The 15,665-nt window shown below is 42.1% G+C and overlaps 1 protein-coding gene across 1 annotated transcript; it reads left to right on the plus strand.

Annotated features, from left to right (window-relative positions):
- The first annotated feature begins 11,096 nt into the window (after positions 1 to 11,096).
- LOC135116970 (mitochondrial fission 1 protein-like) lies at positions 11,097 to 14,757 on the plus strand. The gene is given in 7 exon segments (XM_064035045.1): positions 11,097 to 11,320; positions 11,400 to 11,485; positions 11,487 to 11,511; positions 12,178 to 12,348; positions 12,844 to 12,935; positions 12,937 to 12,972; positions 14,029 to 14,757. Coding segments are annotated over 6 exon segments (441 nt in total). The 5' UTR covers positions 11,097 to 11,275; the 3' UTR covers positions 12,959 to 12,972; positions 14,029 to 14,757.
- The last annotated feature ends 908 nt before the right edge of the window (positions 14,758 to 15,665 follow it).

The following is a 15,665-nucleotide window of genomic DNA, read 5'->3' on the forward strand; positions in this document are numbered from 1 at the left end:
GGGTACTGCGGAGCCAGAGATATGTAGCCTAGCACGTTTTTTGATGCGCGAGGCGGACAGGGCGCTGAGATATACTTACTCAACAGTAGCGAGCGCCTCGACTGCCGGTCAGAAACGGGAGGTCCGGCCTGCAGCATCTAAGTTCCCAGTCACCGGCAAGAAAGCAGCAGGCAGTATATGCCGCTATTGAGACAGCGGCCGATCAATGTTTCCTATAAAGAAAACCACGCGCTGACACAGTGCCCCAAATATAAGGCCATGGATATAGGCCAGCGCTGGGAGTTTGTTAAAGAAAACGGCATTTGCTTTAAATGCGCCGTCAAGAAACATCGGCGCGTCTTATGCCGGGCAAAGCCGTGCGGCCAGAACGAGTGCCGCCGGCCGCATCACGTGACCTTACACTCCGATCCTCCTGCCAAGAAGGAGGAAACAGTCACACCCAAGACACAGGCGGAGGAAGCAGTAATGTCGGTAGCCAACCGAGCCGCCGCCGACAATAGGGCCGTCCTGTTGAAGATGTGCCCCGTGGTCATAGGAGGACCACGGGGAGAGCAGACCCACGCGCTCCTCGATGAAGGAGCAACTATCACATTAATTGACAGCAGCCTGGCAGAAAGTATTGGCGCAGAAGGCACCGTGCGGCCACTGCACATCTGCGGCGTCAACATGTCCTCGCAGGAGGAGGACAGCCAGGTGGTCACCATTAAGATAAGAGGGGTGGGCAAGGAGTGCTCGCCCCACCAGCTTCAAGCAAGGACAATTAAGGATCTGAAGCTGCATCAGCAAACAGTGCCGGCGTCGCTGCTTGGTTATAAGCACCTGCGGGACCTGCCAGCAAATGAGGTTTGTTACGCGCCTACACGTCCAGGAGTATTGATTGGAACGGATCACTGGGAACACATTGTCTCGCGGGAACTCCGGGTCGGAGGTCCGAACCAACCTGCTGCATCAAGAACACAGCTGGGTTGGGTGGTGCACGGAACAGCACCTCGAACGCTCGTGGCCACTGAAGGTGGAGTACTACATATTCATGAACGAGACATGAAAGGTGATAATCAACTTCATGAACTTGTGGAGGCGCATTTCAAGATCGAGGCCCTAGGTGTCACTCACAAGCCAAGAGTGAGCGACGCGGACCGTCGAGCACAGGCCATTGTGGAGGCCACAACCACAGCCATCGAGGGCGGCTACCAAGTGGGGCTGCCGTGGCGAGAAGACGCAGTGTCCATGCCGCCTAGCTATAAGGCGGCACTACGAAGACTGGTCAAAATTGAACAGAAGATGGACGCCACGCCTGAATTCGCGGTGCAATATACATCGCAAATAGATAACCTACTGGATAAAGGTTATGCAGTGCCATGCGACGGGACGGAGAAGGCCAGCCCCAAGTGCTGGTACCTTCCACACTTCGCGGTGCAGAACCCAAACAAGCCAGGTAAGCAAAGACTTGTGTTTGATGCAGCAGCCCGAAGCAATGGTGTGTGTCTTAACGACGCACTCCTGGAAGGCCCCGATTTACTGCTCTCCCTCCCAGGCATTATATTCAGATTTCGAGAGAAGGCTGTGGCCATCACAGCTGATATCCAAGAGATGTTCTTGCGTATAAAAATACGCCCCGAAGATCAGCCAGCTCAGCAGTTCCTCTGGAGAGGAAAGGACAGAAGCAGCCCGCCTCGAGAATACAAGATGACAAGTATGATATTCGGCGCGGCGAGCTCCATTCATGGCGCATTATGTGCGCAACCACAACGCTGAGCTGCATGGCGAGGAGTGCCCGCTGGCACTAGACGCCATCACACGCCATCATTACATGGACGATTTGGTGGTAAGTTATGATAACGCCGACGAGGCACACACTGCAGTACAAGAGTTACAGAAAGTACACGCCGTCGCCGGGTTCACGCTGCGAGGATGGAGCTCCAACGATCCAGGAGTTCTGCGCAGCGTGCCTTCAGAGCTGCACACTACTGCACCTACACAACTGTGGTGAGTTGCCTGCCAGCAAGATATTAGGCCTATACTGGAGCGCTGAACGTGACGAGCTCGGGTTCAACACCGCGATGAACCGCGTGCCAGCCGAGGTGCGCAACCGAAAGCGCGCACCAACGAAGAGAGAGGCTTTGAGCGCAGTCATGTCAATCTATGACCCGCTTGGGCTTCTAAGTCACTACACAGTAAGGGCGAAGATTATCCTTCAGAACCTATGGAGGCTCCAAATGTCTTGGGACGACTCCATTCCACAAGAGGACAATGAACAGTTCTCGGAATGGTTGTCGCAACTGTCAAACCTAACCGATTTAAAGCTGCCCAGGTGCTACGAGACAACCCACCATGATGAGCGTGAACTGCATGTGCTGTGTGACGCCAGCGAGCAGGCATACGCTGCTGTGGCGTACTGGCGGATGCCGAATAAGGACGGCGCCGCAGACGTCGTGCTGGTCGCTGCCAAGGCCAAGGTGGCGCCGCGGAAGGCGCAGACCATACCGCGCTTGAGCTGCAAGCCGCGGTCATAGGGGCCAGGCTAGCCGAAGCTATAAGAAAAGAGCATCGGCTTAACATAACAAGAACCGTCTACTGGACGGACTCAACCACAGTCGTGCATTGGATACAGCACGACGCGCGGCGATACACGCCCTTCGTCGCGCATCGCCTCGGCGAGATCGCCGAGCTAACTTCAAGGAAGAATGGCGTTGGCTTCCAACGCAACTTAACGTGGCGGATGACGCCACACGTTTAACTGCCGCACCCATTGGTGCAAGTGATAGATGGTTTCAGGGTCCGAGTTTCCTCCAGAGCGGCGAGCACTGCTGGCCTTGCCGAGCCAGCCCCGAAGATGACGACGAGCACGAGACGCTGCACGTCGCCGAGGCCCCTACAAGCTGCCTAACCCAGCCCGCTTCTCCCGCTACAACGTGCTGGTGAGGGCCACGGCGAGGGCGCTCTTGTTCGTTGACAAGTGTCGGCGCGCCGCCACCACGCTCGAGCTCCGCCACATTGAACGGGCGGAGAAGGAGCTGCTGCGACGCTCCCAGGAAGAGAGCTTCGCGGACGAGATGGCGCGCATGCAGTCGGCGCGTCCCCTGCCACGGACGAGCCGGCTGTACAAGCTGGATCCCGTCATGGAGGACGGGCTACCCGGGTGCGAGGCCGCATCGAGGCGGCTACTGCACCAGCCGAAACCAAACGGCCAGTCATACTGGACGGCCGTCACCCACTAACTAAGCTTTTAGTACAGAAGGAGCATTGTGCTGCGGGTCACGCCAACAGGGAGCGCGTGACCAACGACCCGGCAGCGCTAACGGTGCTGCGACTGCGCCCTACCGTGCGCGCCGTCGAGGCCAGCTGCGCCTTCTGCCGGCGCAGACGCGCCGTGCCCCGGCCGCCAGCTACAGGCGACCTACCCCGTGCCCGCCTGGACCCGTTCCACCGCCCGTTCACCAACTGCGGGTGGACTACTTCGGGCCCATGAACGTCAAGGTGGGCCGTCGCCGAGAAGAGGTGGGCGCGCTCTTCACGTGCCTGACGTGTCGCGCTGTCCACCTTGAGCTGGTGGCTTCCCTGTCAACGGACTCTGCCATCATGGCGCTGCGCCGCATGGCTGCGCGCAGGGGATGGCCGAGCATCATGTACCCGACAACGGCACCAACTTCAGAGGTGCCGACGCCGAGCTTCGAGCAGCATACAACGAGTGGTTGCCGGCCCTGAAAGAAGTAGGGCTGGCGGCCAAGATGGAGTGGCGGTTCATACCGCCTGGCGCGCCGAACCAGGGAGGCGCCTGGGAGAGATGGTGCGAACCGTCAAGTCGGCTCTCGGCACCACGCTCCACGAGAGGGCGCCCTCCGAAGAAGTCCTGCTGACCTTGCTGACTGAGGCAGAGTTCGCAGTCAACGCGCGCCCCCTTACTCACGTGAGCGTGAATCCCCTCGACCCCGAGGCGCTCACCCCCAACCACTTCCTGTTGGGCTCATCAACGGGCCTGCCCACTACGGGCCCATGCGACGAGGCGGACCGCAGAACCTGGCGGGCCGCTCAAGCGCTCGCTGACCGGTTCTGGGCGCGCTGTGCGCGAGTATCTACCTTGCTCGCGCCCCGAGGCGAGCCCCAGAACAACGAGCGACCACTGCAGACCGGCGACGTGGTTCTCATCGACGCTGCCGCGTAACGTCTGGCCGATGGGGATCGTCGAGCGCACACATCCTGGACCTGACGGCGGCATCAGAGTCGCCGAGGTGCGGACACGAACGGAGTCTTCCGGCGCCCAGTCAGCAAGCTCGTCGTCCCGTGAAGGAGGAGGCTACGCGTGCTGCGGGGGAGAGCTGTTGCGGACGCCGAGCCTGCAGTAGATTAGGCTAACATTTATATAATATGTGTACTTAATTTAGGAATGTTATGAGGTAATCGATTGTTGTTAAACCAAATGAATCTATAACATGCATACTGAAACATGCTATTACTGATACTGTTGATAGCCAGATAAGCTTTGTTTAATATGTGTTTATGATTGTGACTAACTTGATTGTTACGTAATAAGATTTTGAATGTAACGGTTTTAGTAATAATAATATCTGGCTGATGTAATAGCTTTAATCATTGCGCAATAGATAAGAAAGTTTACATGTGTGCGTAAAAGGATAACGGTCATCAGTAACTTTCCATAACTTTCACCAATGAGCATGCTTAGTTTAATCAAAGAGCCCCCTCGTGTCGAGTAGCGGGACTGAAAAAGGTCAGGCGTAAGTCGTAAAATTATAGCTAATTGGTCAATGTAAATTGCAACCCGTCCGGTACCCCTACGACTTGAGACCTTAGAATATTGTATAAAGATAGAGTCATTTTTCGGAGAAATTGTAGTCGACCCACAGTAAGCAAGTAATGCTCGTTATAACCAGTGCTCAGTGAAAATAGTGAAAGTACTAGGGTAAAACCTATGCCCTAAAACCCTTAAAATTGTTATAAATCTATGTGCTAATAATTGTGTTCTATAAAATCGTGTAAATTGTGTTATAAAACTGTGTAAACTGTACTTTAAAACTGTGATAAACTTATGACCTAATAGTGTTAAACTTGTGACCTAACTTAGTGTTAAAACTTATACCCTAACTTCTTTGTGTTTAAAACTCTAACTTCATTGTGTTATTAAATCTCTATTGTGCTAAACTCTATTGTGTTCAAACTATTGTTTTAAATCGTTATAACTTTGCTGTGATAAATCTCGTAGTGTTTACAATCGTGTGTAATATAATAAAGTCGTGTAAACTAAAGAGTAAACTTAATGTAAACCAGTGATAACATTGTAGTGATAAATAAAAGCCGTGTAAAAGTGTCGCATTCGTTTACTATTTAAACAAGTCCCTGTGGCAATACATTCGCGTATAACTCTAATCCATACAGTCCACTCAGTGTTTCGGGAGTTATCGCCGCCGTCGAGTGTAACCGCCGCAAAAACTATTTGGGAAACACAGAGTAAGTACAGCTGTTTCATCGTCTTACTATTAACCAAAGTATCAAAAGAAAAACTAAACGTCAGTAAACCACAGCACCACCAAAACACTCATCAGGTCTGTTTCGAGCTAAATCTATGACGCTTGGATCCATTGTCTTTCCTGGCGAAGATTTTACCGTCGCGGGTCCATACAAATCTCCACTTAGCATGTGCCGCGAGCTCCCGAGCTTTGGAATATCTGGCGGTTTAATTTTGTGAGTCTCTCATTAACATAAAATTTACATGGCTTCCCAGCAATGCCCATATCGGTGGTAGTGACTCCACGTCTTACCCTAGCTGCTTTCAACAGCGCATCGCGGCACGTACGGCGAGTTAGCCGCACCGCAATGCTACGCGGTTTCGAGCTGGCGCGCCTTCGACGATTGCCCGCGGCGGGCCAACGCGCGCCTCACTTACAATGTCGCGGTCATCCAATTCGACTCCCAGCTTAGTAGCCACAGCAAGCGCTATGTGAACGACACCTTCTCCGCGGTTTCCGGCACACCGGCAATTTCTATATCATTTGACAATAGCTCCTGCTCCCGATCTTGAAGATCTTGTTTAAGTTGAGTAATTTGGCTCTCTAAGATATCCATATTCGATCGGTCTTGCACTGCGATCGTGCTTTCTAAACCGTCAATCCTAGCCTCCAACAGATCCAGACGTTCACTATTTGTTTTCATTGTAGCGGTTACTTCCAGAAGCGTGTCTCGAAGCTGACTCATCTCATAGCGGGCTGCACGCAATTCATTCCAGAATAGACCTATTTCTTGATCAGGATAGGGTACTTGGTCTGACTTGCTCAGTCCTGGGTCTAGTACGACATATAATCATAACTTCCATCATTATTTTCTAGTCCGTAGAAACTACGTCAAGCACCCGGATAAAAAGTATAGTAAGTAGATTATAATCTTTCTCGATAAATAAAATGGGCTAACAGTGAAATATTTTTTCTTATATGTGTAGATGGAGTTATAAGTAGGTAGATACTCAAGCAAACAAACAAATTTCAGCTTAAGAGGGCTATCACAAATTTTCGCGAATTTAAACGTTTTATACGAGTTTTGATGCTTTGGATATAATCACAATAAAAAAACAAAAATAAGATTCAGAAAGTTTGATCATTTATCTTGAAAGTGTATTAAATAAATATTTTAATTTGTCCACGTACATCAGTAAAATCTTTGTCTCTGCAAAGGATGTTTCATAAAATGTTGCTTTTGGGTATCTTTTGATGCTTCGGTACCCGAGGATATAGCAATTTAACCATTTATAAAATGTTCAAGATACAACTATATCTTGTACTTTGAAGTGCTTAAATCAATTTATTACAATTCATACAGTATTACACCAAAAATAATTCTATAAAACTGAGAGTTACTCACAATTTTCCGTACGAAACTATATTTTTTATCTATGAAAGTATAATCCAAATTCAAATAAAAAACATTTAATAATTAAGGTGGTATTGTTATAAAGCTTGAAAAAAAATTGGTCTATTTAAAAGTAAAACAATATTTTAAAATAATTTTGTTTGCAATGCAAAAATCAATATAAATCTTGTGACGCGCGGTGTTCAACTTTAGTCAGCGCCAGGCGCTTACCGAGGAGGGACGTATCGCTCGCTGTTGCGCCGCGTAAACTCGCCGGAGTTCGAAAAATATAGCGCAACCTACGCATCTAACACGTTTTGATACTAGTGAGTTTTATTTTATTTATTAGTTATAATGATCTGATTGAAATGTAATATACATAAGTATTAGGCCATGATATTCTAATTCGAAAATGTTATAGATTGGGTTCTCTTTTGATGTTGGTTATAAAGAAATATGTACGTAAATGTCATCGTCGTTAGTTTCGCTGTTGCATAATAATGTAATTGGACTTCTTTGATTCTTGCAGGATAATGAAAGCATATTTAATTCAGACTATCAGACTCAATTGAATACCAGTACAAATAATATGGTAAGTATTTTTTGTCACCCGCAAAAGGTATACGTGACATATTTGTTTTAATAAACTATCTACATTCCTAGTTTTCATTGTTGCAGGAAAATGAAGATACAATACATGGAAGACGAATTATAGATTTTAGTTTTTTTATAAATCAATTACTTATAATTGATAAACATGGTGAAAAGTTTGGTTGTCGATTAAATAATTTAAAAATTGTAAACGATTACTTGTTTATTGTAACTCAATCGAGCTAATCTAGGTTATAAAATTCATCGGTACAAATAATATTTCATAAACTAAAAACAATAAATTATTTCGGAAAAAAGTGGCAAAGTCTCAAGTTTGTTTGTGCCGCGTGGCGGTCCGCAGGTGTGCGTTGCGTATTTCACTAGACGCACACATGCGCAAGTGCTGCCGGCTATCGTCTAATTTACCTACAACTGAGCAATTCGATTTTGTAATAGCGCTCTTAAATTAAGTATTGGCGCAAGTATAACCGTAGTAGGTAACTATTATATAATCTGTGGTATAACTATGATTTTTCAGCACAGTTTGTTTTAGTCACCTAATCACAGATTAAAACATAATTAACATAAACTGTATCACAGGTAGGGTAGTATAGGTATAAATAATCATCATCTTCCGAGCTTTTTTCCCAACTACCCCAACTTGGGGTCGGCTTCCAGTCTAACCGGATGCGTCTGAGTACCAGTGTTTTACAAGGAGCGACTGCCTATCTGACCTTCTCAACCCAGTTAGTCGGCAACCCAATGCCTCTTGGTTAGACTGGTGTCAGACTTACTGGCTTCTGACTACCCGTAACGACTGTAGTATATAAGTAAATAAATAAATATTAGTGCTCTTGGGCAAAGGCCTCCCCAACAGCCTGCTTTCTATATTTTGTCGTATTTATCATTTCATGGTTTCCACATTGATTGATTATATTTAGAACTAGCCATTTTCCTGCGGTTTCACCCGCGTCCCATGGGAGCTACTGCCCGCACTGGGATAAAATATACCCTATGTTACTCGATAATTATCTGCGAGATAATTACTGCAGATAATTTTTCACCATTAGAACGCTATATTATAATATATAGCGTTCTAATGGTGAAAGAATATTTAAAATCGGTCCTGTAGTTTTTGAGTTTATCCATTACAACCAAACAAACAAAGTTTTCCTCTTTATAATATTAGTGTAGACTACAACTTGTATATTAGTTAATACATCTATGTGTACGCTGCATCGTCGTATTATTGTCTACTTAGGTATTTAATTACATGCTTGCATGACTCAGCTCACAATTCCTAGAAGTCCATGCTCAGATAAGAGAAACGTTAACACAGGTTCTCTTCACAGGAAACATTTTTCGTTACCTATCATAATTTATAACATCATGTATACAGCTGTATACAACTGTATGAAATATGTAATTAATTTTATTTTCTTTTAAAAAGAGTGTCCATGGAGTTTCTTGCCGGTTCTTCTCCATGAGACCAACTCTTTGGAACCGTGCACCTAACTTTGACGTTTCAAAGAAAGAGCTATATGCTATATCAGTGGTTCCCAAACTTATTTTGTCTACTGCCCACTTTGAGAATAAATATTTTTTTAGTGCCCCCCCATTTTTTCACCTATTTAAAGACCACTATAACTTCAAATTAAATTAATTAATTATTGTGACCTATACATGTTTATTAACGGAGAGTTCTAAACGAAACTTTTACTATAACCCACAACTTGAAACCTGAGGGCAGGTAGGTAACATACCGCGGCGCTTAGGTCTCAAGTTGACTCTTACAGTGGCGGCGTAGCATCGGGTGGCACCCGGGGCGTACTACCTATTGAGCACCCCCCAAAAAAACGACAAAATATGGTGCAATATGGTCATTCATGGTGCTTTTTGCCTGGTTTAACATAAAGAAACCGGAGAGAGATCACTGCAAACTTTTGAAGCGCTAGCGAAGCGAGCCCGTATTTTTTGAGTTTTGGGACATAATAGAACCCAAACATGTTTTATAAACACCAGTCATAAGTGAAAAAGCCGCGAGCGCAGCGAGCGCGAAATTTTTGAGTTTTGGAAGAGTAAAGTACCAAAACAAGTTAAAACCGCGCAAATTGTTTAGTTTTGGGGCAAAAAGTAAGCCGCGAGCGCAATTTTTTTGATTTTTGGGACACAATGGTACCTAAAGAAATTAGAAAATAGTCACTGTTAAGTGAAAGGCGCGAGTGCAGCGAGAGCAAAATTTTTTGACTGACTCAAAGGGCGCAGAATAAACCAGAAATGTTGAAAAACTGTTTTTCTTTATAACTTTGAGGAATTAATTTAAGTAAACCGGGAAAACATAAATAAACGAGAAAGAGAGGGGTGACAGCCGGACTGGCACCCCTCCAGTGCCGCCTCGATGTTATGCCTTGTTTGCGCATGCACTGTTGTAGTTTTGTTTAAAATTTGAATAATGAAGTGAACCTAGGCTTTGCAGATTAGAATGGCACCTTCAGTGACTTGTCTCTTCTGCCCGTGCCATCCTGGTCGTACAACTTGAACCAGCCGACTGATACAGGAATTCACAATTCGGGTTATTTAACAAAAACTTGTTAAAACATGATAGATATCTACGAGTACTAATAACTATCAAAATTCGAAAGTGTGTCTGTTGCCTTTTTATTTGTTTGTGTCTACTTTAATTACGAAACAGAGCGACCGATTGACATTGACATGATTTTTATTTTTTCTATATTCAGTAAAATAGGACAGATATATGAACTGCGTGGAGAGAAATATAGAACCGAGTCTGAGCAATCTTGTAATTCATATTAGTTGATGTTCACAAGTCGTTGTCTAAGAGGCCTGCTAGCTAAATAAAATTACAAATCACCCCCCAGGCCTCTACACAACGCCCCTATTTTCTTTCTGGGTCTCTTACCGCCCCTTGAGCCCTGCAGCGCCCACAAGGGGGCGTTATCGCCCACTTTGGGAAACACTGTGCTATATTATGGCTATATTGGCTATATTTGAAATATTTGAGTTTGACAGCAGAGATAAAGTTAGGAGTATCCAAAAAGTAATGTAGAAGGAATCGAATGTCTGTCTGTCTGGATTGTCAGTTTTCATCAAGGGAGAATTTCCGTTGTTTGTAATTGACTGATACTTATATGGTATTCTAATACCTACTCGCATTTTTATTCTATGTAGGTACTTTGTTTGAAAAAATATTTTATTATTTTTGTGTAATCGACATCCAGTATATTAACGCATTTTATTTAATGTGATTGTGAACGACCACCTGATATATATTCCACCAGTGATGTATAATATAAGTATCTATGTATATATAATGTAACATATAAATATATATAGTTCAATGGCTATTAATAATATAATTCAACGGCTGTAACATATAATTCAATGTTTACAATTTTAAATAAATTACCAATGACAAAATTAAAAAAAAAAAATGAATTCGACGCTCTTATTACAGTTGCCAGTAAAAAATTTGCATGTGATTTTCGTCGATGAATGTTCTATAAATTGAAAAACCAACAGTAGTAAACAGAGTAGCATGTTGCAGCTTTGTATAAAAAGAAAGAATAATATTGATATTTTTCACTTAAAATAATTGTTGGACAATTAAATAACCTAAATATCCAGTTCGTTGCGGTTTTAACTGGCAACTATTAATTCAGCTGTCAAAGCGCTTCAACGTCAAATTCGTCAAAACTTTGATTTTCCAATTTTTCATTATTGATAACGCGAAATAATGATAAATGCCCTTTTTGGAGTTTAACTTACAATACGTTTGAATTCTTCATAATATTTCTATATTCAAATAACTATGGAAGACGTTCTGGATGAAATAGTATCTTCGGAAGATTTGCAAGTAATGTGAAAATTTGTGCAACGTTGTATTCGTGAGTCATTGTATGTAATACTGATTTTTGCTGGTTTTAACTGTTTAGAAGTTCGAGAAAGTGTTCCACGAGCAGCTGCACCAAGGGAACGTGACGCACAAGGCGCAGTTCGAGTACGCGTGGTGCCTGGTGCGCAAAGTACCCCACAGACATACGCAAGGTACAGCACGTCGCATCATTGTCGTGAGGGAGACTACTGACGTCACTGCTCCCTTTGTTTTTATGTTATTTGTTATTTGACTGCATGACAAATTAAATCATATCATCAGACAACCAAAACATTGATATATCTGAGAGTAAAACACACAAAACAGAACTCATTCTTGCTCAATTCTGATATTGTTTTCATCACAATTTCTCAGTAATGGACTCAATGAGAGGCTTCAAGGTCTCTGAGGACTTTTAGAACGAGTGCTCCTTGGTCTAAAAATAAACCAACATGTACAGCAAGAATATGTGAAGTGATTGTCACAAAACAAAACAAAGCCTGTTGTGTGTGCGGTGTTATTCATTTATTTATAAAAATATGTGTATAGGTATGTGGTTAATGAGTTGGTCACTGATTGTTGTGCTTTATTAATGGTAAACAAAGAAAAATATTCTACATTATTTTTGACAAATTAATTGGTAGTAGAGTTATGACAGAATTTTCCATTCTTTTTTTCTATTATATTTCTGATCTAGAAGAAATAAACCCTGTCTCATTATAGAAGTAAGTTGTAGGATTTAACATAGATTTACTTAACACAAGCACTTAGCCAAAATCCCTTTTATTCAGATGGATGGTATGGTAACACTGCCTAATTTATTTACCACAATTTTCCAGGGTATCCTGCTCCTCAAAGAGTTATTCAACTCACACCCTGATGGCAAGAGAGATTACCTGTTCTACCTTGCCATAGGCAACGCTAGAATCAAGGAGTATAACAAGGCTCTGCACTATGTTAAATCCTTCTTAGAAATTGAGCCCGCCAACCAACAAGTTTTGGCATTAGAGGTTTGTTATGTATTCTTTATGTTTTATAATAATTTTATATTTCATTTTAGAGACACTGATTTGTGTTTCCCTGTTAAAAGGTATTATATATTACCTTATTATGGTATCAAAGTTCATGAGGCAGAAAAAATATTGTTTCAATCCCTTTATCTTTGATTTTAATTTACTTAATTAAGGGATTTCCTAGCCTAATCTGTCTAATACTTATTGATATTGCGTATCCAATGATTACACAATGCTCCTGTTTAAGGTTTCTTTAGATATGTAGACTTTCTAGCTTCTGAATACAGTTATATACCTACTATTTTCAAAGCTGTTGCATTGAAAATTAACAGGTCAAAGGTTCAACATAATTCTGGAACCATGACTCAGCCTCTAAGAAAACCTTCATTTGCCTTCTCAATATTTATATTCAACATATACTTAACTTTCCATTTTCTATTGTCTTACAACTTCTGTCATATGTCTTAACTAGCAACTGTTATACAATTCCAGCGTCAAATAAACAAGCGAATGGAGAAAGAAGGTCTGATAGGCATCGCGGTGGCGAGTGGCGCCGTGCTGGCCATCGGCGGCATCGTCGGCCTCCGGCATGGCTAGCAAGAAATAGCATTTGGCCTTTCTGTGAGTCACTTTATATTTACTTACTAGTTGATCCTGCGAACATCGTATCGTTTCAACCTTCACTGGACCACATACATTTTAAAACCTAAAAAAGCCAAATTGGTCCAGCATTTCTTGAGTTTTAGTCGGACTAACGAACAGCGATACATTTTTATATATAAGATTATTGCTTGTAGTTTATTCTTCTCCAATACTTCATACAAACATTACCGTTTTAATTCCAATACATCGGATTTCAGCAAAGAGTGAAGTAAACGGTACACTAAAACATACATACATTTAGGGTTAAAGTCCCGTAGTAACTTGATAAAGGTTAGTTATATAACAATTAATCAGTGCTTGTATAACGTTACGACTGAACGGATAATGATAAATTTTGTTGCAATAAAGTGATAAGGTTTATTATGAAGTCAGTGTAACAAAAATAACTTAAAATTGGCTAAAAATAAAAGCTATGAAATTATTGATTCTTCAACATAGCTCTTTAAAACCTTAAACTTTTAACATTGAACAGTTGTGGTACAGTTGAAAGTCGCTTTAGAATTTTTATAGTCCGTCTACACGCGATCCGACAATACACGGAACACCTATCAACGTTATCGTAAAACTTCTACTGACTGAATACAGTTAGTTTTTAAATCACACAGAACTATGTTTTTTTTTATTACGTTGATTAGTAGCTTCCCGCGATCATTTCATTTTGAATTTTCACTGCCCTTGCAATAGAGAGACACAAATCGTTCTATTTGCGCCCGGCAATCCTTGCAATGCCTCGGTTTCTTACATAATAACATATGAAGGGGGACAACTAGTTTTTTATCATTTCACACTAGATTTCACCCGCGGTTTTACCCGCGTCCTGAGGGAATTTCTTCCCGAAGATGGGTATTAAAGAGCCTTTTTTTATTCTGATATTAAGCTATAATTTTGCCAAGTTTCATCAAAATCCATACCATGCTTTTGCCGGGTAGGAGGAACAAAAATCGGTACATTCACATCGAGATAGTCTAGGCTAGAACAACACTGAACTGACGGGCATCGCATCTGTTGTTACAGAATGAACGCTCTGTTGGGCGCTCATTACCTCTTCACTAAGAAGAAGCACTTGAAAGAGGACTAGCAGCCGACTTTATAACGATATTCCTAATAAGCAACTCTCACAAGGCTTAGAATTACTTCTTATTTATCTATGTACAAATTCATCCATGATATTTCGTTACCAAAATTAAAAAAAACAATTTCAAAACGCTTTTAGATTTAAAAAAGAATATTGTGTGGTTTTTGATTAAGTAGTATAGTTTTTTTAAGAGTAAATAGTGAGTAGCTAGCGTAAAATGTATGTAATGATATAATTAATATGTATACTTTATTTATTTCTCTAGCTTTAGGCATTATTTTATATGTAAGAGATGGTTATAGTATATTGAACGAGTTAAAAGTTTGTCAATGTGATTCCATTAAATAAATACACTTTTTTGTTTTGGTTAAAAATTCTTATATTGTATGACCCTTCCAAATATATGTAAGTACGTACCTATTTAAATATCACCTATATATGCTATGTATTAATATTAATGTGAGGGTTTGTGTGACACATTTTTACGATTAGTGATGATGTTCTAATCTCTGAGTCAAAACTGCGCATGCGCAACAGTGGGCACAACTTTTGTAATACTGTGTAATCGTATAGGTAAACATTACCGTGTTCCAAGTATAATGATCATGAATATTCATGATTGATTTATAAAGTAATTAAAAGCCAATAAAACAACACGTTCAAAACAATTATTTTATTATTCTTGTATATAGTAATGAAGCAGCGTACAACTAGTACTCTAATGTACAATGGCTCAGGCGTGGTTGTTCCAACTATCAAAAATAATATACACAAAGTATCCGTCTGTCTCAATTAGGTATATCTTCATCAAAATCATAACAATACTGACGACCACACTGGGATGACGTCAGTGTACAATATGGCGGCTTGCACCGTCATCCCAATCGTACCTTAATTAATTATTGCATAAATACTTAACAGTTTACGTGAGTCCAATGATTTTGAAAAATACACCTAATTAGTACAGCAATAGAGTTGAAAGTATGAAGGAATGGTGGCTACGCTTATGGCAGCAGTCGTATACAGAGGCGCCACCAGAAACGAAACATGATAAATCATTATGGAGGCGTAGAGAGATCATCTGAACTAAATTTTGTAACTTTATTGTGATGGACTCAATAAATATCCGTATGCTTATCGAGCTTCCTGCCGGAATATGATTAGAATACATACTTAGCATCGGATTAGCCCCCTTGAACGGATGAAACATTTTCGTTCATTCATCTATTGAATCCATCGACATCAAAATTTAGTTCGTACAAAAATAATGACGAATAAAATATTGTGATGTGAAACGGTGGTTTCTAAACAGTTGATTATCTAATCGGTACTTCAGTGAACAAACTTAATACGGTGCTCCCTAAACATAAGCTAGGATCCGTTCGAGACCGCACTTTACGACAACATACACATCTATTAACATTGAAACAACATCTTGCAAGAATATCATTTTTCTGTACTACATCAATTCAATATTTTGTACTCTGTAATGTGGCTTTATTTACTACGGTTTCCGTAAGTTGCAAAGTACTCGAACAGACAAAAATCAACATCATTACTGTGCGTTAAACTAATA

This window comes from Helicoverpa armigera, chromosome 6, assembly GCF_030705265.1.
Source record: "Helicoverpa armigera isolate CAAS_96S chromosome 6, ASM3070526v1, whole genome shotgun sequence".
NCBI classification, from domain to species: domain Eukaryota; kingdom Metazoa; phylum Arthropoda; class Insecta; order Lepidoptera; family Noctuidae; genus Helicoverpa; species Helicoverpa armigera.